Source organism: Carcharhinus amblyrhynchos, chromosome 29, assembly GCF_965287045.1.
Source record: "Carcharhinus amblyrhynchos chromosome 29, sCarAmb.v2.hapA, whole genome shotgun sequence".
NCBI lineage: Eukaryota > Metazoa > Chordata > Chondrichthyes > Carcharhiniformes > Carcharhinidae > Carcharhinus > Carcharhinus amblyrhynchos.
In genome coordinates, this window is record NC_137352.1 from 29,899,147 (window position 1) to 29,920,500 (window position 21,354).

At 45.9% G+C, this 21,354-nt stretch overlaps 1 protein-coding gene across 1 annotated transcript in view; it reads left to right on the forward strand.

Moving 5' to 3' along the window:
* Window positions 1-21,354, forward strand: part of LOC145359800 (CMP-N-acetylneuraminate-beta-galactosamide-alpha-2,3-sialyltransferase 4-like) — a 126,466-nt gene that overhangs the window by 63,765 nt on the left and 41,347 nt on the right. Inside the window, exons 6-9 of the mRNA XM_080214576.1 lie at window positions 1,973-2,020; window positions 7,610-7,669; window positions 8,080-8,180; window positions 16,941-17,001. Of these exons, the coding sequence (XP_080070702.1) occupies window positions 1,973-2,020; window positions 7,610-7,669; window positions 8,080-8,180; window positions 16,941-17,001 (270 nt within the window). The remainder of the gene's footprint in view (window positions 1-1,972; window positions 2,021-7,609; window positions 7,670-8,079; window positions 8,181-16,940; window positions 17,002-21,354) is intronic.

The window sequence follows — 21,354 nt, forward strand, 5'->3', positions numbered from 1 at the left end:
CTGTTCACAAACAGGGCACAAAGACATAAACTCAATTTACATGCATAACGATTGGAATGTGAGTCTTTACAGCTAATCAAGTCTTAAAGGTACAGACAATGTGAGTGGAGAGAGCATTCAGCACAGGTTAAAGAGATGTGTATTGTTTCCAGACAGTAAGTGAGATTCACATTGTTTGTACCTTTAAGACTTGATTAGCTGTAAAGACTCACATTCCAATCATTATTCGTGTAAATTGAGTTTGTGTCTTTGTGCTCTGTTTGTGATCCGAACTCTCACCCACCAGACGAACGGATGGCCTCTTCTTGTGGTGTTTGCTACAAATAAACCTGTTGGACTTTAAGCTGGTGTTGTGGGACTTCTTCCCGTGGGCTTCCAGCCAGTGTGGGGGAATATCAGTGGGAATTCCCACTGAGGTGGCGGGAAACAACGCGCCACCTCCCAATGATGGGAAACACGCGGCCAAAAGACTGGAGAATCTTGCCCTTTATATGGAGCTATGGGGAAATGGCACAGAAAAGGGGTTGAGGCTGGAATGGATCAGCCATGTAAGAAGTCTCACAACACCAGGTTAAACTCCAACCGGTTTATTTGATAGTAAATGCCACAGGCTTTTGGAACACTGTTCCTACATCAGGTGAGAACTCTCCACTCACCTGAAGAAGGAACAGCGTTCCGAAAGCTTGTGGCATTTACTATCAAATAAACCGGTTGGACTTTAAGCTGGTGTTGTGAGACTTCCTACTGTGTTTACCCCAGTCCAACACCGACATCTCCACATGGCTAACACGAGGGGGCATAGCTTTAAATTAAGGGGTGGTAATTATAGGACGGATGTCAGAGGTAGGTTCTTTACTCAGAGGGTAGTAAGGGCGTGGAATGCCCTGCCTGCAGCAGTTGTGGACTCGCCAACTTTAAGGGTGTTCAAATGGTCAGTGGATAGGCATATGGATCACATTGGAATAGGTTAGGTTCGAGGGTCATTAGATTGGTTCCACTGGTCGGCGCAACATCGAGGGCCGAAGGGCCTGTACTGCGCTGTAATGTTCTATGTTCCACATCATAGATCAGCCATGGCAGGGCAGGCTTGAAGGGCATGGTGGGCCACCCCTGCTTCTATCCCTTGTGTGTTGTTGTGAATATGATGTGGAAGGGTGTGTGCCAAAGTACAAAGTGTTTTTTTTTCTCTCGTTTATAGATTGCAAAATGAATAAATGTCTCTTTTGCTTTGTCTACGTCATGCTGATCCTATTCATTTTGGCCTTACATCAGACCGACTTCCTCGGGTAAGAACTTTCAAATGTTTCTTCATCCGTAAACACTTCCCTTTCTGGTGCTGGGCAGATACAGCGATGGTTAAGTCTACCTTTAAGCAATAGTTCTGTTATTTATTGATGATTCCAAATTAGGAAGATCTTCTTCAGGAAGTTGACTTGGGAATGATGCAATTATTTTGAATGACAGTGAGTGGTGATTCAAGGTTGAGCTGGCACGGTGACACAATGGTTAGCACTGCTGCCTCACAGCACCAGGGACCCGCGTTCAATTCCTGGCTCGGGTCATTTTCTGTGTGGAGTTTGCACATTCTCGCCACGTGGGTTTCCTCCGGGTGCCCCAGTTTCCTCCCACAGTCCAAAGTTGTGTCAGTTAGGTTGATTGGCCATGATAAATTGACCCTAGTTTCGGGAGAATTAGCAGGGTAAATATGCGGGGGATATGGGGAGGGTCCGCCCTAGTCTCAATTTTCCACTGTTGGATAAGAATGACCCTGGGACACATCTTAGTTTGAAAAACAATATTTAGAAGAATTCTTTGGGTCAGTATGATGGGTGGTTAAAAGAATCTGTAATTCTGAGGGGGAATTCTGGATGTACCAATGAGATGTGTTTTGGACTCTTTATTTAATACAAAATAAAAAATTTGCCCTTGCCTCAATTTTGTAACTTGTGCCTGACTGATGATATTCTTTTAGGTCTCCTCTTCAGTTGAACAAATTCTACATGAAGATCAGGTTCCCATTGTGAGTACAAACAAGTTTGGTCATTCTCAGTTGCTTCCCTTTTGCTGTTTGTAAACTTTGTACAGTTAAACCATCCAGTGCAGCAGATGCCTTGGGTGAGACCTTCCAGCTGTTCATGTTGGCAGGAGCTTCTGCTCCAGCTGGTGATGTGCCTGGTGGGTGGGCCTCCTGATGGTGGGGGCAGATTCGATGGGAAATCCCACCGATAATGGTGGAACTAGAAGATCTCGCCACCGACCACCGGCAGGCCACGTCCCACTGCCGAGAAACACGCTGGGGGATAGAATTTCGCAGTCTCTTCTTCCCCTGGGCTAAGTTTACTCCTCAGATTGAAGGAAACGAGAGGATTTTCTACCTAACCTCTAGCCCACTTCCTCGTTAAAGAATTATGAGTGGAATTTTACGGCCTCTCTCATCCCAAAACTGCAAAATCCCTGCCCAAAGTCAACAGACCTTTCCATTGTCTGCCCATCGCCCACTCCGATTCCTGTGGTGGGCAGGACGGTAAAATTCCGGCCCATGTATCCAAACATTGCTTTTCCATGAACCCCCGTATCTCGTAAAACTTCTAGCTGACTGAGTATTTCCTTATACTTTGGAAATTAAGCTTGCAGGTTTCTGTACTCCTTCAAACAGTTGGTCAAACTTACTCAGGATATTTTGACATGTTTGTATCTTATTACTTTTCCTTTGCACAAAGTAATTTACTGGGGATGAGCCGCCAAGATTTGGCCTCCTGGGAAACGTGTGGACAGACAGTCGCATCAAGGCAGTGTAGCAACGAGAAACCCTTGCAAAGTTGAAGACAGTGGGAATCGGGGGGTAAAACTGGTTGGAGTTGTAACTAGCACAAAGGGAGAAGGTTTTTGTTGTTGGAAGTTAACTATCTCAACATGCAGGAGTTCCTCAGGGTAGTGTCGTAGGCTCGAACATGTTCATCTGTTTCATCAATGACCTTCCTTCAATTGTAAGGTTGGATATTCATTGACAGTGGCACAATGTTCAGTACCATTTGTAACTTTTCCAATCAGAACTGGTTCGTATACAGGTGCAGCAAGATCTGGAAAACATTCTGATTTGGGCCAATAAATGGGAGATATTATTCATGTCACGTAAATGCTTGGCAAGAGCCATCTCCAATAAGTGAATCTAACCATTCCTCTGAGACGTACAATGGCATTACCGTTGCTGAATTCATCAGCATTAACCTCCTGGGGTGGCAAGGCAGAGTCGGGTAAGGCTGGTGCTACTATTGACCAGAAAGTTAATTGTACCAGCCTTCCAAGTATTGTGGCTGCAAGGGTAGATCAGAGACTTACCTCCTGATTTCTCATGCCCAAAGAAGGGCACACTGCCCAACTGCCAGCAGTGGGCATCACCATGGATGGCACGTGAAGATTTTGGAGGGTGCCAAAAGCCTGGTCGCTCTGCAAATCTTTCAGTTCTGCCCACGACAATGCCTGCCACAGTGTTGTGAAAAAAATCCATGGACTCCCTTTTGGTTGCATTTGGCACTTCTTATGCAGTGCGGTGTGTTTGACGACGACTGGAAAATCCTGTTCACTGACTATTTTCTACCCACTTGTGGCATGTTTTGTGATGGTGGAGGCAGCCCGCCATTGACTGATGGTGGGTGGGGGGGGGATGTGGGGGGGGGGGGACCTTTTCCTCTTGCTTCTGTCAGTGGGGTTTCTTATTGGTTGCACTCTTCACCGTTGGGGGAACCCACGGCGAGGTTCGCAATTCATGGGCCTGAAAGATACTGCGGGCAGAAACTGCTGGAAAATCCTGTCCTGGCAACACTAAGCCTTAGGAAGTCTCCCTGAGTGTCTTCTTGCTGTCACGATGCTCATAAAAGAAACAATTCAGCTACAATTTTATCAGAATACTGCAACAAAAGTTGTGGGAGACAAGAATGAAATGCTGCCACTGGTGAAGGTATCCAATTTGGAGGACCTGTGGAGAGAATTCTTAGGCGAGATCTTTGAAGGCAAAGATTGGAAACCTTGTGAGAGAGAGAGACTTTCAGTGAGATTGGTTAAATCGCAGTCTTACTGACATTTGGGTGGATTGTTGATAAATCCACGGACTCTATTTTGGTTGCATTTGGTACATAATATGGAGAACAATGTATTTGACCACAGTTTGCCTACTATTTCACGTGTAATTCATATTAACCCTGAATATTAGAGCAAAGATAGATGTTCATCTGACAACAAGGATACTTTGGTTGCAAGCAATAATAGAACTAACTTCACAAAGTAAACCCAAGAAAAAGATGTAATAAAAAAAACTTCACTACACCAACACTCAGACCATGCCCTGGGCCACACAAGTTCCCCACAAGTTCTAATTATACCAGGTCAGCTGACCAGCACATCATTTTACCATTATAAGCGATTCCAGTGCTATCATTGATTACATTATAAATAGTGTTATCTTTTCTGACCTTGTACAGTGAAGTTTATTTTTGCTTGGAATCTTTATTAACTGAGCATGTGTCTTAAATTTCAAACTCTGTCTCCCTCATTGATCCCTGACCAGATCCTGCCAACATCGCGGGGGTCTGGCCTAGAGTCTGTGAAACAAAATAGAGGATCAATGATAGGTAGGAAGCCAGGAGAGATTTGACAAAGCTGTCATAGGCACAAGAGAAAGGGAGTGTTAATGATGGTTTTAAAGTCTAAAGAAGGTGCTGATAGCTGAATAAGGGTAAGGTCACAGAATGTGTTAATATTCAAGGGTCAGTATTTTATGAGAGTAAAACTTAAGAACAAGAGACAAATAGATGGCCCTGTGGAGGTGAGCTGTGGGGGTTGGGGGGTTGTTGGGTTATAAAGAGGTTGTTAGATGATAGTTGGGGGGACAGTATGGGAGAAAATAAATAGGATTCTAAAAGGGGATCAGGGGAGAATTTTGATAGTTTGTTTCGAGAGACCTAGAAAAAGTGGCTTGGGGATATGGCCCTGGAGGAGGTAGGAAGAAGAATCTGAGAGTCAGTGCTCAGCCTCTGTAAGGCAGTTTAGACAGTCGGGATGACATTAGCATTCCATTAGCCTTCTTGATAACGTGTTATAACCCTTCATACTAACTTTTTGTGACTCAAGCACTAGAACAGTAAATCCCTCTACGTCTGAGCATTCTGCAGCCATTTCCTGTTCAAGTAACACTCTGCTTCCTGTCAAAGTGAATAACTTCATTTTTTCCCACATTACTGCCAGATTTTTACCCACAGACTCAGCCTATCTGTAACCACCTGAAACTCCCTTATGACCTCTTCACAAGATAATTAAGCTAACTATCTTTGTGTTATCTGTATATTGAGTTGCCATGCTTCACTTCCTCAGCACAGTCCCACGTGGGCATTCACTCCTCACATCCTGCCAATGAGAAAAAGTCCCATTTGTGCATACTCTCTGTTTTCTGCCAGCCAGCCAATATTGAACGAGGCTAATGTGTTACCCTCTACGCCATGAGCTTTTATTTTCTGCAATGAACTTTGATGCGGCATCTTATCAAATACCTTCTGGAAATCCAAGTACAGTACATCTATAGGCTCCCCTTTATCTACAACACATAGAACATAGAAAAACTACAGCACAAGCAGGCCCTTCAGCCCACAAGTTGCGCTGATCATATCCCTACCTACTAGGCCTACCTATAACTCCCAATCCTATCAAATCCCGTGCACTCATCCAGAAGTCTCTTAAAAGACCCCAACGAGTTCGCCTCCACCGCCACCGATTCCACTCACTCACCACCCTCTGAGTGAAAAACTTACCCCTGACATCTCCTCTGTACCTACTCCCCAGCACCTTAAACCTGTGTCCTCTCGTAGCGACCATTTCAGCCCTGGGGAAATAGCCTCTGTGAATCCATGTCACTCCTGCAAAGAACTCCAATACATTGGTCAAACATCATTTCCTTTTCACAAAACCATATTGACTCTTCCTGATTACCTTGAGTTCTTCAAACTGCCCAGCGATAATTTCTTTAACGACCTCTGCCCCATTCCTTCCAACAAAAGTAAGTTATGTTAAATCTGGTTCAGCATCTCGCGCCCCCCACCCCTGCTGGAGTACTACATCCAGTTCTGGGCACTGCATTTCAGGATGTATGTGAAGGCGTTAGAGAGAGCGCAGAAAGGTTTCATGTGAATGGCTCCAGAAATGAGGATCTCTTGCTACACAGGTAAAACAAAAGTTGGAATTGTTTTTCTTGGAGGAAAGAAGGCGGAGAGAAGATTTGATAGAGGTGTTCAAAAATCAAGAGGGGCCTGGGTCAGGGTATATTGGGAGGAATCATTCCCATTGATGGAAGGGTTGAGAAGGTACAGATTTAAGGTGAGTGTCAGAAGATGCAATGAGGCAAAATCTTTCCATGCAGTGAATGGTTAGGATCTGGCATGTACGGTTTGGGGGTGTGGTGGGGGCAGATTCCATTGAATCCTTCACAAGGAAATCTGATCATTATCTGGAAGGGATAAAGTTGCAGGGCTATGGGGAGAAAGCAGGGGAGGGTCACTGGGTGAATTGTTACTCCCGAGGGCATGATGGCATCATTCTGTGCTGGAACCATTCTACGATTCATTAAAATGCAAAACCAGCCGCCGCTGCGAATGTTGCAGTGTTCGCAGTGCGACCTTGGGGTCGGATGGACGTTCTCAGGCGAATGCTCTGGGTCATCACAAGGTTGTTAACAATTAGAAATCCTCTTTCCTGATTCCTTTGTCCGTAGGTCAGAGTGAGGTCCCTTTTCTTTACTTTCCGTAACCGCCCTGAAGCAGCGAGAGAATGATGGAGTACGGGGTGGAAATTGAAATGTGTTGGGATGTAGTTTTGGGGCAGGGATGGTGGAGGAGGCGGTGAATTGAGTGGGAGTTCCAAAATAGCTTTCACACCGTTGGGATTTCCCTGATTTATTGCCCCTCCTCCATCTTTACAAGTTGGGATTCCCATTTGCATAAACTAAACTATGTCCATCAGGATTTTATGTCTGATAGTTACCCCCACACCCCCACCATAAATTGTCCACTCATATTGGCGTAAGGCCACATGGTGGTGGGGGGTGGTTTCTATTTTTTACCTTTTTAAAACAGGGACCCCTTTTAAAAAAAAAGCAGCATTTTGATCTTTTTAAAAGACCCCCCCATGCCCCCACTCTTCTTGCTGGCGTGAGATCCACCCCTTCGCTTTTTTTTTTGACAAGGGGAAGGATTTTCCTTTCCCACACACCACGGGAATCGTAGCGTGACACAGACCGTGCAAAAGTCCGTTGACCTCGAGTGGGATTTTCCGGCATTGGGGCGAGCACAGTCGGAAGGTCAGCAGGAAAAGCCGGCGGCACCTCAAGTGGGCTACCCCTCTGCTTTTCCCATCCACGGTGACACTTTGCCAAAAAATGGCAAGATTCTGCCCATTTATTTCCGAGTTCAGCCGGACAAAACTGGGTGGAATAATCACCCTGCTGCTTATAAATGAGAGGCCATTTGTTCTACAATGAGTGAATGTGGTTAAAACATCCAAATTTATGATAGCAGATAGAAAGCAAATACTCTTTATGCATTAACCTGTCTTTGTTTCATTATAGCCAAGCCACGCAATGTCCATCCTGGGACTTGAACAATCGCAGTGAACAAACCCTCCCAAAGTAAGCTGCCTATTCACTCCCTCGGGATTTAAATCTGTTCTCCATTTTGGCTTGCCCAACGGTGGCACAGGGGTTAGCACCACTGCCTCACACAGCCAGGGACCTGGGTTCAATTCCAGCCCTTAGGTCACTCTCTGTTGAAGTTTGCACATTCTCCCCGTATCTGCGTGGGTTTCCTCTGGGTGCTCCCGTTTCTTCCCACATTCTGAAAGATGTGCAGGTTAGGTTGATTGGCCATGCTAAGTTGCCTCCTAGCGTCTTTGTTAGAGAGATTAGCAGGATGAATGTGTGGGGACAGGGCCTGGGGAGGAGGGATTGTTGTCGATGCAGACTTGATGGGCTGAATGGCCTCCTTCTGCACAGTAGGAGTTCTAATCTCTCACCTCCTGATCTTGTGTTTTCTTTTTCAGATTTATTCGAAATACCAATTTATTTTTATCCATTGGTGGTGACTGGTGGCAAAAACCAAACTACCTGTCTTTCACTTTGCCGTATGGGATTAAGGGAAACGGTGAGGAACCTTTCGATGCCCTGTTGTTTAGTCTTTCTGATGGAAGGAAGAATGATAGAATTCCTCTGCTGACTGAATCATAAATCAAACCTCACCAATCAAATAATAAAGGCTTTCTTTAAAAAAACAAGGCAGGGTTTTGATAGGGTGAATCTCAGTGAGACGGGGGGTGGGATGGGAGCTCATTCTCAATTTAATATTACCCCTAAGAGGAGTGAGGCTCCAAGGTGCTTTTCCGCACAGACACTGGAGCCTTTGTCACAGGGAAGGCCAAACAGAAACCTTTTCATCTTTTAAAGGAAAAACCTGAGAATGTTCAGAATTCAGGATGCAGGACTGGAGTGAACGGTAGCACAGTGGGTTAGCACTGCTGCTTCATAGCTCCGGGGTTCTGGGTTCGATTCCCGGCTCGGGTCACTGTCTGTGTGGAGTTTGCACATTCTCCTTGTGTCTGCGTGGGTTTCCTCCAGGTACTCTGGTTTCCTTCCACAGTCCAAAGATGTGCGGGTTAGGTTGATTGGCCATGCTAAGAAATTGCCCCTTAGTGTACAGGGTAGCAGAGGTTAGAGGGATTAGTGGGTATAATATGTAGGGATATGGGGGGGTAGGGCCTGGGTGGGGTTGTGTTTGGTGCAGACTCGATGGGCCGAAAGGCCTCTTTCTGCACTGTAGTGTTCTATGATTCTACGAAATGTCATGAGAGTGGGATTAGTTCTGTTTTGGAAAGAACCAGTACAGACGTGACTACCTAAATGGACTCCTTTTGAGTTTATTTAAAATATTCGTCCTTGGGATATGGGCATCGCTGGCTGGGTCAGCATTCATTGCACATCTCTGAGGGCATTTAAGAGTTAATCACATGGCTGTGGAGTCACACGTAGGCCAGACCAGGTAAGGGTGGCAGATTTCCTTCCCTGTAGGATATTAGTGAACCAGATCGGTTTTTACAACAACTAACAATGGTTTCATGGTCATTTTTAGACTTTTAATTCCAGATTTCTATTGAGTTTGGACTTCACTAACTTCTGTGGTGGGATTTGATCCCAAGTCCCCAGAGCATTACCCTGGGTCTCTGGATTATTAGCTCAGTGACAATACTACTAAGCCACTGCCTCCCCCACGTTGTAAGGGTTGAATTCAGATAACTCTGATTTAGTTCATGGTTTGAAATAGTTGATTGAGGGGTGGGGTGGGTGGTACAGGTTGTACATTTGGCTTCAGGATCCCTGGGGTAAGAAGAACCAATGCACCTGACCATCATCAAAGTGATTCCTACACAAATTGACTGGGCTTGACTAGATGTGGAGTCCAATAGTTAGAATGATCGTAGAATCAATAGAATGCAGAAAGAGGCCCTTCGGCCCATCGAGTCTGCATCGAACACAATCCCACCCAGGCCCTACCCCCCATATCCCTACATATTATACCCACTAATCCCTCTAACCTACGCATCCCTGGACACTAAGGGGCAATTTCTTAGCATGGCCAATCAACCTAACCCACACATCTTTGGACTGTGGGAGGAAACCGGAGCACCCGGAGGAAACCCACGCAGACACGAGGAGAATGTGCAAACTCCACACAGACAGTGACCTGAGCTGGGAATCGAACCCAGGACCCTGGAGCTGTGAAGCAGCAGTGCTAACCACTGTGCTACTGTGCCGCCCAATTGAGGTCTGGTTGGCATTTATGAAACAGAATTCGAGAGAGACAGATCAATAATTACAAGTAAAGGGAGGGTGACGAGGGTTACAGCTGAGAATTGGATGAACAGAGAGATTGGGACAATGCAGTTACAGAAAGTATAAGCTGATCTGGGTAGGGTACGGCTAACACCAGGTAAACCTATGCTGCTTTGTCTCAGCCTGAAGTCTGACAACCCCAGGTTTAAGTCCAACCAATTTATTTGATAGTAAACTCACAAGCTTTCAGGGTTTGCCCTTCGTCAGGTGAATGGAGAGTTCTGGCCTCAGACAGAGCATATAACAGCACACACAGTTTACAGATTCCTGATTAGAATGTGAGTCTTTACAACTAACCTGCTATTTAAGTCTTAAAGATGCTGACAATGTGAGTGGAAGGAGCATTAAACCCAGGTTTAGGAGATGTGTATTGTCTCCAGACCTTAAAGATGCTGACAGTGTGAGTAGAGAGAGTATTAAGCACAGGTTACAGAGATGTGTATTGTCTCCGGACAGTACTGTAAGTGAGGTTTTGCAAACCTAGGCAAGTCATGGGGGTTACAGATAGTGTGACATGAATCCAAGATCCTGGTTGAGGCTGTCCTCATGTGTGCGGAACTTGGCTATCAGTCTCTGCTCAGCGACTCTGCGCTGTCGTGTGTCGTGAAGGCCACCTTGGAGAACGCTTACCCAAAGGTCAGAGGCCGAATGTCCGTGACCGCTGAAGAGTTCTCAACAGGAAGGGAACAGTCTTGCCTGGTGATTGTCGAGCGATGTTCGTTCATCCGTTGTTGTAGTGTCTGCATGGTCTCCCCAATGTACCATGCTTCAGGACATCCTTTCCTGCAGCGTATTAGATAACGTCTGTCTGGAGACAATTCACATCTCTTTAACCTATGCATTATGCTCTTTCCACTCACATTGTTAGCACCTTTAGGACTTGAAAGTCAGGTTAGTTGTAAAGACTCGCATTCTAATCAGTAATCTGTAAACTGTGTGTGCTGTTATATGCTCTGTTCGAGGCCTGAACTCTCCATTCACCTGACGAAGGGGCAAACACTGAAAGCTTGTGAGTTTGCTATCAAATAAATCGGTTGGGCTTAAACCTGGTGTTGTCAGACTTCTTACTGTGTTTACCCCAGTCCAACGCCGGCATCTCCACATCTTGTCTCAGTCTAGCAGGAAGAACGTGGAGTGTGTTCCAGGATGTTAGCTGAAAATTGAGTTCAGTTTTGAAAATCTGAAAAGGGAGGTGAAAGAAAGGCTTTGAGGCTCCTCAGTACTGACCTCACTCACCATCTCCACCTCCCAATCACGAGTGATGCTGACTCATGACAAGGTGTAGGCAAACAGGCAGAAAAAGACAATAGTTTTATTGCTGTTGGTTTCCTGTAAGCAGCACTGTTAACATTGTCTTGTCCGAACTTGTTTGACATAGCTTTATCAAATCACACATTGCAATCAAAGTATTGGATGACAATTTTGTCATTCCAATTGGGAAGATTAGGAAATGTGGACATTAACAAAAAGTAAACAGACACAGGTCAAAAAGAAAAACTTTACGTTCATCTCACACGTTGGAAGTCGCAAAAGGATTTCTCGCCAGTGAAAAGCTTTGGACAATCCAGGACAAAACTCTACACGCATTCGAGACCGGCAACGCCCCCCCCCCACACTACGCCTCCTCTCTCCACCCGTCCCCCACCCCCACCCCACCCATCCCAGCCCCTCACCCCACAGCTTCTTTCAAACAATCAAGTTGGCTCTAAAGGGATAATGGCATTGGGTCAGTGGATATAATCTGACAGATTAAAGGATTCCACCATCTTGCTACAAGGGAAAAGCTTTCAGAGCAATAAATTGTAGAGGTGGATGTTTGCCAGAGGTGTTAGCACAAATCCAGACGGTATATTTCCAGCCCTGTGGGACTGCTGAACTGTCAGAGGCACCCTCTTCTATATGAGATACAAAGAGCAACACAGCACGGGAAACAGGCCCTTCGGCCCAACGAGCCCGTGCCGCCATCTCAACATTGTGAGTCTCCTATCCACCCATGACCCTTGTCTACGCTTATGGCACTCCACATTGGAAACCAGATTGAGGGGAGACTAATTTAGGAACAATTTGTTACACCAATCAACCTAAGAGCACATCTTTGGGGTGTGGGAGGAAACCGGAGCACCCGGAGAAAACCCAGGCAAGCACGGGGAGAATGCGCAAACTCCCACAGACACCGACCCAAATCCATGTGTCTGCACAGCAAACAGTGATAGTCACTGAGCTGTCGTGGTGCCCATCTACTGGTCCAGTTTAAGTGTACACTAACGACGTGAAGCACTAGGCTACTCTCGAATCATCCAACAGCAGCCCTCGTACGACCCACCGTGTGTATGCCCCTTGTTGGACAACATGTTAGATGTTAGAGGAAGACCCCCCCCCCCCCCCCCCGGGTGGATGTAAAGGCACTATTCCATGAAGAACACTGAAATCCTCCCTGGTCCAGGTTGATAGTAATCCCGCAGCCAATATCTAAAAGATATTTGGTCCATCTCTAGTGGAGTGCCCCAGGGGTCAGTGCTGGGGCCTCAGCTATTTACCATTTATATAGATGATCTGGAGGAGGGAACCGAGTGTAGGGTGTTGAAATTTGCTGATGACACCAAGATTGGTGGAACGGCAAATTGTGCGGAGGGTGTGGAGAGTCTGCAGAAGGATCTAGATAGGCTGGGCGAATGGGCCAGGAAATGGCAAATGGAATTTAATGTTGGCAAGTGTGAGGTGGTCCACTTTGGTAGGAATAATGGTAGGAAGGACTATTACTTACGGGGCGAAAAACTGCAGCAGGCGACGGTGCAGAGGGGCCTCGGGGTCCTTGTGCATGAGTCGCAAAAACCCAGCCTGCAGGTGCAGCAGGTGGTCAGGAAGGCGAATGGGATGCTGGCCTTCATAGCGAGGGGGATTGAATATAAAAGTAGGGAGGTCTTGCTGCAGCTGTATAGGGCATTGGTGAGGCCGCAGCTGGAGTACTGTGTGCAGTTTTGGTCGCCGCACTTACGCAAGGATATTTTGGCTTTGGAGGGAGTGCAGAGGAGGTTTACTAGGCTGATGCTGGAGTTGAGGGGGTTGAGCTATGAGGAGAGGCTGAATAAACTAGGCTTGTACTCGTTAGAGTTTAGAAGAATGAGGGGAGATCTCATTGAGACGTATAAGATGATGAATGGGATGGATAGGATAGAGGTGGAGAGACTCTTCCCGCTCAGAAAAGACAGTAGGACTAGAGGCCACAGCCTCAAGATAAAAGGGGGGCAGTTTAGAACGGAGTTGAGGAGGAACTTCTTCACTCAAAGGGTGGTGAATCTCTGGAATTCTCTGCCCGTTGAAGTGGTGGAGGCTGCCTCGCTAAATATTTTTAAGACGCGGGTTGATGGGTTTTTGATTAGCGAGGGGATTAAGGGTTATGGGGAGAGGGCGGGAAAGTGGAACTGAGCCACGACAGATCAGCCATGATCTTATTGAATGGCGGGGCAGGCTCGAAGGGCTAGATGGCCTACTCCTGCTCCTATTTCTTATGTTCTTATGTACAAGGCTGGTGGGTGTGGAGTTAAGATTTAGCAGTGGGCTTTTCAATGAGTTCCGCTTCATTGAGGATGGATAATGGGAGGTACAGCAGAGGAGCATTTAATAGTCTGGTGTGACGTTAGGTAAAGCATGGTTGGGAGTAACAGTAGCAGACGCTCTCTCTTTTTGTCTTTGGGTCTTTGTGGTTGGACAGGAGGCAGGAAACAGCCAATCTGTGGGAAGAATCAGTGTGAGTGACATGGGGAGGAAAGGTCCATGGTTGATCAGTTATGCTCATTGTGCCAGATAGTTATTTAACGGTGAACCAGGAGTTGAGAAAGGCATAAGGAAGATGTATTGTGACCTGATGCATCTTGTAGGTGGTACACACTACTACTGCTGTGTGTCAGTGATGAAGAGATTGAATGTTTGTAGATGTGGTGCCAACTGAGCTCCTTTGTCCTGGATGTTGTAAGCTTCTTGAGTATTGTTGGAGCTGAACCCATCCAGGCAAGTGAAGGATATTCTATCACATTCCTGACTTGTACCTTACAGATGGTGGACAGCATCGGGGGAGTCTAGAGGTGAGTTGCTCACTGCATGATTCCTAGCCTTTGACCTGCTTTTGTAACCAGTGTGCCGTGCTGTGCCGTGCCATCTGTCCTGTGCCACGCCATCAATCCCTCGCAGGAAAAGTTATGCAGAGAGACACCCCTTTGATCAGACGTTACTGGGGAGAGGCCCCACATGAAAAGTGTTGATAGATTCTGTTGTATAGTTCCCTGAGCGACTGTCAAAGCCATTTGGGAGAATGCCTCTTCAATCGATTGCGAGAGTGCCACTCAGTAATAAAACATTATCCGAAGGCAGGATTTTCCAGTCTCACTTGCCCCAGGATCGGATATTTCCACCTGAGGTTAACGGATATTTACTTGTCCATCAAATTCTCTGTCCGACCCGTGACACTTGCCCCGGTGGATGGGACTGGAAGATTTAAGCCTATACTGTGTGAGGTATAAAACACAAAATACATGAAATAAAACCCAAATAAAAATAAAATACTTACTGTTGTAGTGCAAAAATCCCAGCTCTCATAAAGGAAACGTGAACACTAGTTACGTTGCTGATACGGGATAGTTCACCTGCTTTTTGACATCCCGATTTTATCTAAGGTGCCAACACTCCTGCAGTGTAAGAAATAAATGGTTGAACACCTAAAATGAAACATTTAAACGACACGGTTAAAGTGCAGAGAAAAAACATAGTTAAAACCCAGAAATGTTGAGCAGGATTTTCCGAGCACGTTCGCCCCAAGGCTGGAAAATCCTACCTGAGGTCAATGGACCTTTGCATGGTCCGTGTCCCGTGGCGGACGGGACTGGAAAATTCTACCCTCAAGCTCGGATGGTTTGTCTGATTTTTGAGGTCCTGAATTATCCTAGGCACAATAAGAAGTCTCAACTACTTGATTACCTATTGAGACTTGCATTCCAACCATTATCTTGTGATTGAGTCTTATGTATATATATCTTGTTTATGAACCCAACTCTACACTCACTTGATGATGGAGCAGTGCTCCAAAAGCTCGTGCTACCAAATAAACCTGTTGGACTTTAACCTGGTGTTGTGAGACTTTTTACTGTGTTAGTCCAACAGCGGCATCTCCACATTGAACCATAGAACACTACAGCACAGAAACAGGCCTTTTGGCCCTTCTTGTCTGTGCCGAACCATTTTTCTGCCTAGTCCCAGTGACCTGCACTTGGACCATATCCCTCCACACCCCTCTCATCCATGTACCCGTCCAAGTTTTTCTTAAATGTTAAAAGTGAGCCCGCATTCACCACTTCATCTGGCAGCTCATTCCACACTCCCACCACTCTCTGTGTGAAGAAGCCCCCCTAATATTCCCTTTAAGCTTTTCTCCTTTCACCCTTAACCCATGTCCTCTGGTTTTTTTCTCCCCTAGCCTCAGTGGAAAAAGCCTGCTTGCATTCACTCCATCTATACCCATCAAAATCTTATACACCTCAATCAAATCTCCCCTCATTCTTCTACGCTCCAGGGAATAAAGTCCTAACCTATTCAACCTTTCTCTGTAACTCAGCTTCTCAAGTCCCGGCAACATCCTTCTCTGTACTCTTTCAATCTTATAAATATCCTTTCTGTAATTAGGTGACCAAAACTGCACACAATACTCTAAATTCAGCCTCACCAATGTCTTATACAACCTCACCAGAACATTCCAACTCTTATACTCAATACTTTGATTTATAAAGGCCAGTGTACTCTTTACGACCCTATCACATCTTGAATTATGATGGATATTGTTCAGTTTTCTCAGTTCTTTCTTGAAAGTCTTCTCATTCAGCCCTTGGTTCTGGAGGTGTTGCACAGTAAGCAGTCTCACAACATCAGGTTAAAGTCATTTATTTGGTAGCAAAAGCCACTAGCTTTCACAGCACTGCCCCTTCGTCAGGTGAGTGGGAGCTCTATTCACAAACAGGTGGCTGGTGAGACACGCTGTAAAATAAGAGGAAATGTTTAAGTTTGAAATTAAAAATTGGATAACTTCCAGAACCTGTGACAGGTCGATTCTAAGCCGACCTCCTGTCATCCATGCTGCCAACAGCCAAGGACTTAATATTGAATTCATCCTTTGGCTGTGTGCCTCATTCCGCATTCCCTCTGGTATCTCAGAATCAGCTGGCTGTTCTACCTGTAAGAAAGATAAAGGATATGCTTTGAATTCTACATGCAAATCTGGAAATTAATACAACTCAGAATTGTGTCCAATTCTGGTTGCCGCACTACCAGAAGGACGTGGAGGCTTTAGAGAGAGAGTGCAGAGAAGGTTTATCAGGATGTTTCCTGGTATGGAGGGTTTTAGCTATGAGGAGAGATTGGACAGACTGGGGCTGTTCTCCCTGGAAAGACGGAGAATGAGGGGAGACCTAATAGAGGTGTATAGAATTATGAAGGGTATAGATAGGGTGAACAGTGGGAATCTTTTTCCCAGGTCAGAGGTGACGATCAGGAGGGGTCACGGGCTGAGGGTGAGAGGGGTGAGGTATAACTCCGATATTAGAGGAACTTTTTTACGCAGAGGGTGGTGGGGGCCTGGAATGCACTGCCAAGTAGGGTGGTGGAGGCGGACACTCTGCCTGACTGGAGTCAGTGGAATTGAAAATCGGGACAGATGTACCAGGCAGCGTTCTTTTGATCAAAGGCAAAATTCCCTCCGATTGGAGAAATAGCAAACGGGGGTTTGGGTAAACTCCAACCGGACATCACGTTAGTATCGCTGTCAGTGCAAAACCTGGGATGTGAAGTTTGGAGTGTGATACCCTGAAGGTATTGACTCCTGCGCCGTGTTTGAAATGTGGTGGATACTTTCAGAACTATGACGTAAACAGCGGTTTGTGTAAAACTACCAAGATGAGAAGGAGCAATTAGAGGAGTTAACACACATCCGAAACATTCATTGCTAATAAGGGTAATCCTTTCCTTTACCTTCCAGAAGCAGTTGTCAAAAAGATATTGATCCGAACTCAATCCAACATGCCAGACGAGATAGACAGGTAAAAGAATCCTACTTTACGGGCAATGTTCCCAATGCGTTTTATTACTTTGGGCCTCACAATGCAGAGCTGAACTTGTCAGTGAACATGACCCTGTGTGGAGACGAGACCACCTTGACGTAGCATCTTTGGACAGTGAATGAGGTTAATTGTGTGATAGAGTGGCAGTTGTCCATATTTATTCTTGTTCTGTGACGGAGGAAATAATCCGGACAATGGCTCCTGGGAAAGTCTGTCTGGCCTTATCAACTCGTGTTATGATCTGTGGGTCATCCCAATGTCCTGTGTGGCAGAGGAAGAGTGTTCCTGTGGCGAAAATAATGTTTCGTGTTGTGCTCATCTCTGCTTTTTGCAGTCAGCAATGGTAGGTGGATGTCAGGTTCCTGGGTCTCTTGCAGCTTTGTCATGCTGACTGGGAGTGACAGCATACGCACAGAATCGATCCGCTGCCCCATTGTCAGGGCTGAGAGGTAGAGGCTCTACGAACTGCTTCTCTTTCTCATTCATCCCATCATATTAGAGGCACTGTGGTTACCCCCTGGGTGATTAGTTGTTCTGACCATTGAAAATTTCCCTGGGCCTGGGAAGGGAATGGACAACCCTGCTTTGTAACCACTCTGGAAAGTATTTTGCCCCAGAGTTTCTGTGGAACTCTTAGTGAAGTCTAGAAGCCATGGGGCGGCATGGTGGCACAGTGGTTAGCACTAATGCTTCACAGCGCCAGGGAGCCAGGTTCAATTTTGGCCGCGGGTCACTGTCTGTGTGGAGTTTGCATGTTCTCCCCGTGTCTACGTGGGTTTCCTCCGGGTGCTCCGGTTTCCTCCAAAGATGTGCGGATTAGGTTGATTGGCCATGCTAAATTACCCCTTAGTGTCAAGGGGACTAGCTAGGGTAAATACCTGGGGTTACAGGGATAGGACCTAGAGTGGGATTGTTGTCGATGCAGGCTCAATGGGCAGAATGGCCTTTTTCTGCATTGTCGGGATTCTGTGAAAATAGTGCAAATGTTAGAAATCGGGGATAAAAATGCTGTAAAAACTCAGTGGGCAGGATTGGCTCTCTGCCCCCTCTGCCCCTCCCCGCCCCGCCCCTCCCCACTACCCCCATGGTGGTACGTTTTGTGGTGGTGGAGCTGGGCTGCCAGTGGCAGGAGCGGGATCCTCCTGTCCCTCCACTGTCACTGGCGTTTTCCTGTTATTCGCCAGCCTGCTGGTGGGAATGGCTGGAAAATTTTGACCACCAGACCTGGTGGCGTCAGTGATGAGAGAAACATTCCAAATTCATATGACTTCTTCAGAACCAGTGGCTATTTACTGACCTTAATTGGGATTGAAGGTTGCACCCAGGGGAAACCCACGCAGACATGGGGAGAACGTGCAAACTCCACACAGACAGTAACCCGCAGCCAAAATTGAACCTGGCTCCCTGGCGCTGTGAAGCAGTCGTGCTAACCACTGTGCCACTCCATGGCTTCTAGACTTCACTAAGAGTTCCGCAGAAACTCTGGGGCAAAATACTTTCCAGAGTGGTTACAAAGCAGGGTTGTCCATTCCCTTCCCAGGCCCAGGGAAATTTTCAATGGTCAGAACAACTAAACATCCAGGAGGTAATCACAGTGCCTCTAATATGATGGGATGAATGAGAGAGAGAGAGAATGAGGGAATAAACCATATTCATAAAAAATTCTCAGAAAAATTAGAATAAAAATGGACCAGGTATTTTGAAAGGAATGAAATGCTATATTACTTCATTACGCAATTTTAAAAATTCATTTAACGGATAAGGTCATCGCTGGCTGGCCAGCATTTATTGCCCATCCTTAGTTGCCCTTGAACTGAATGGCATCCTCGGCCATTTCAGAGGGCAGTTAAGAGTCAACCACATTGCTGTGGCTCTGGAGTCACATGTAGGCCAGACCGGGTAAGGAGGCAGATTTCCTTCCCTAAAGGGCATCAGTGAAACAGATAGGGGTTTTCTAACAAGCGATGATGGTTTCATTGTCTTCGATGGACTTTTAACTCCATATATTTTTTACTGAATTCAAATTCTACCATCTGCTGTGATGGGATTTGGACCCAGGTCCCCAGAACATGAACTGAGTTAGTGAATTAATATTCTAGTGATAATACCACTAAGATATTGCACCCCCCGCAATTTAATTCCAAAGAACACTGAGATGTGGACCACAGGAGAATAAAATCTGTTGAAGATAAATCTAGCCAGCAATCTCTATATTTAATGTCAACTTTAACTTTATTTATGTTATGGATCATTTATGAGGCTGTTACCTCGTAATTTCTAGAGAAATATAATGAACATGGTTCAGTTGATTATAAATAAATCTTATCTCTGGTCCATAAGGTTATAATTATTTAGATATGATGTGTGCACTGGACTGATAACAATGTGCTGTGTCACAGGAGTTGTTACTAGGTTGAGATCATGAAGTAATAAACATAATTAAGTTAATTAACATATGTAAACATCCTGGTTTGGCCAACGGTAGTTCTTCCCCTCTGTACTGCTGTCTGGGTAACCGCCTGGCTGACTGGTTAAATACCAGTGGTGGCAAAATAAGGCCCTTAAGTGGGCACTAATTGCCCAATTAAGGAAGTCAGTTTGCATCTGCACAGGAAAAGCACCATGTTAAAATGGCAGCACGGGCTCGTTGGGCCGAAGGGCCTGTTTCCCGTGCTGTGTTGTCCTTTGTTCTCTTTGAATCCATGAGGCTTCTCATCCCAGACTCAATCGGGAAGAGACGGGGAGGCAGCAGGATCCCCGCCCTCCTCTTCCCCCAACAACCCTCCACCCCAATACACACACACACCTCCAAACTCACATCTGGGAAGGAATATTGAGCTGCGGCCAATGTCGCCATTATCAACGCAGTAGACGTGTCTCAATATTCCAGAAGTTTCCAAATTACCGTCCCCTGCACAGGTTAACAACTGGATTGTTCATACCTTGTGTCCAGGCTTTGTTGTTCTGTTTCCTTGCTGTTCCCAGCACCTTGTTGCTGCTGTTAATCCTTTGCTCAAACACTGATCTTTCAGCTCGTAAAAACAATACTTTTCCTGTATCCCGATACGTGTAACAATAATAACTCAATTCAATTTAATTCATTCTCGTGGCAAATTCTGTGGTCAACTAACCTCCTCGGACAATGGAGCTTTTATATTGTCTGTAACAAATGTTGGAAGCGTGGCTCCAATTTTTTGTTTGTGGTCTCTGACGGGATTCAACGGCATCATTCAAAATCACATCACCAGCTCCAACACAAGAACTAGGAGCAGGAGTTGGCCGTCTGGCTCCTCGAGCCTGCTCTGCCATTCAATAAGATCATGGCTAATCTTTTCGTGGACTCAGCTCCACTTACCCTCCGGCTCACCATAACCCTTAATCCCTTTACTGTTCAAAAATCTATCTGTCCTTGCCTTAAAAACGTTCAATGAGGTAGCCTCAACTGCTTCACTGGGCAGGGAATTCCACAGATTCACAACTCTTTGGGTGGAGAACTTCCACCTCAACTTAGTCCTAAGTCTGCTTCCTCTTATTTCGAGGCCATGCCCCCTCGTTCTGGTTTCTCCCGCCTGTGGAAACAACCTCCCTGCTTCTATCTTATCTATTCCCTTTATAATCGTATATGTTTCGGTAAGATCCCCCAGCATATGAAGCCCAGACTCCCTCACCACCTGTTTGACACTGAGCACTGTTTAGTAGATCCATGCAGAACATCAGCCTTTCATAGTATAAATGAAACAGCCCTAGAACATTCCAGAACCTCCCTCCCTTCAGGTTGGCTTTCTCCCCCCACTTCTTATTCTCCACCACTGGGGGCTTTGTGTAAAAATCTGCCTGGGCTCTAAACTCTGGGACTCATTCCCAAAACCTCTTCATGCCCCATTCTCTCTCTCCACTTCCACATTCCTTAAACCTGTGCTCTTTGACAAGGCTTCTGACTGCCTGTCCCAATTGTCTAATTCTATAATTTGGGCAGTGAGAAGTCTCGCAACACCATGTTAAAGTCCAACAGGTTTATTTGGTAGCACGAGCTTTCAGAGTCTCACTCCTTCAAGTGAGACTCTCCTGAAGAAGGAGTGACACACTTGTTCTACCAATTAAACCTGTTGGACTTTAACCTGGTGTTGTGAGATTTCTTACTCTGCCCACCCCAGTCCAACGCCAGCATCTCCACATCATGTCTATAATTTGGAATCAATGTTTTCTGTCTGATCAACTGCTGTGAAATAGCTTGTGATGCGTTGCTCAATTAGGGGAGCTATACAAATGCGGAATATTGTTGGTTTTCAAGCTTTAACTAGTGTTTGTTTTCAAGTGTTGTAGAGTGAGAAA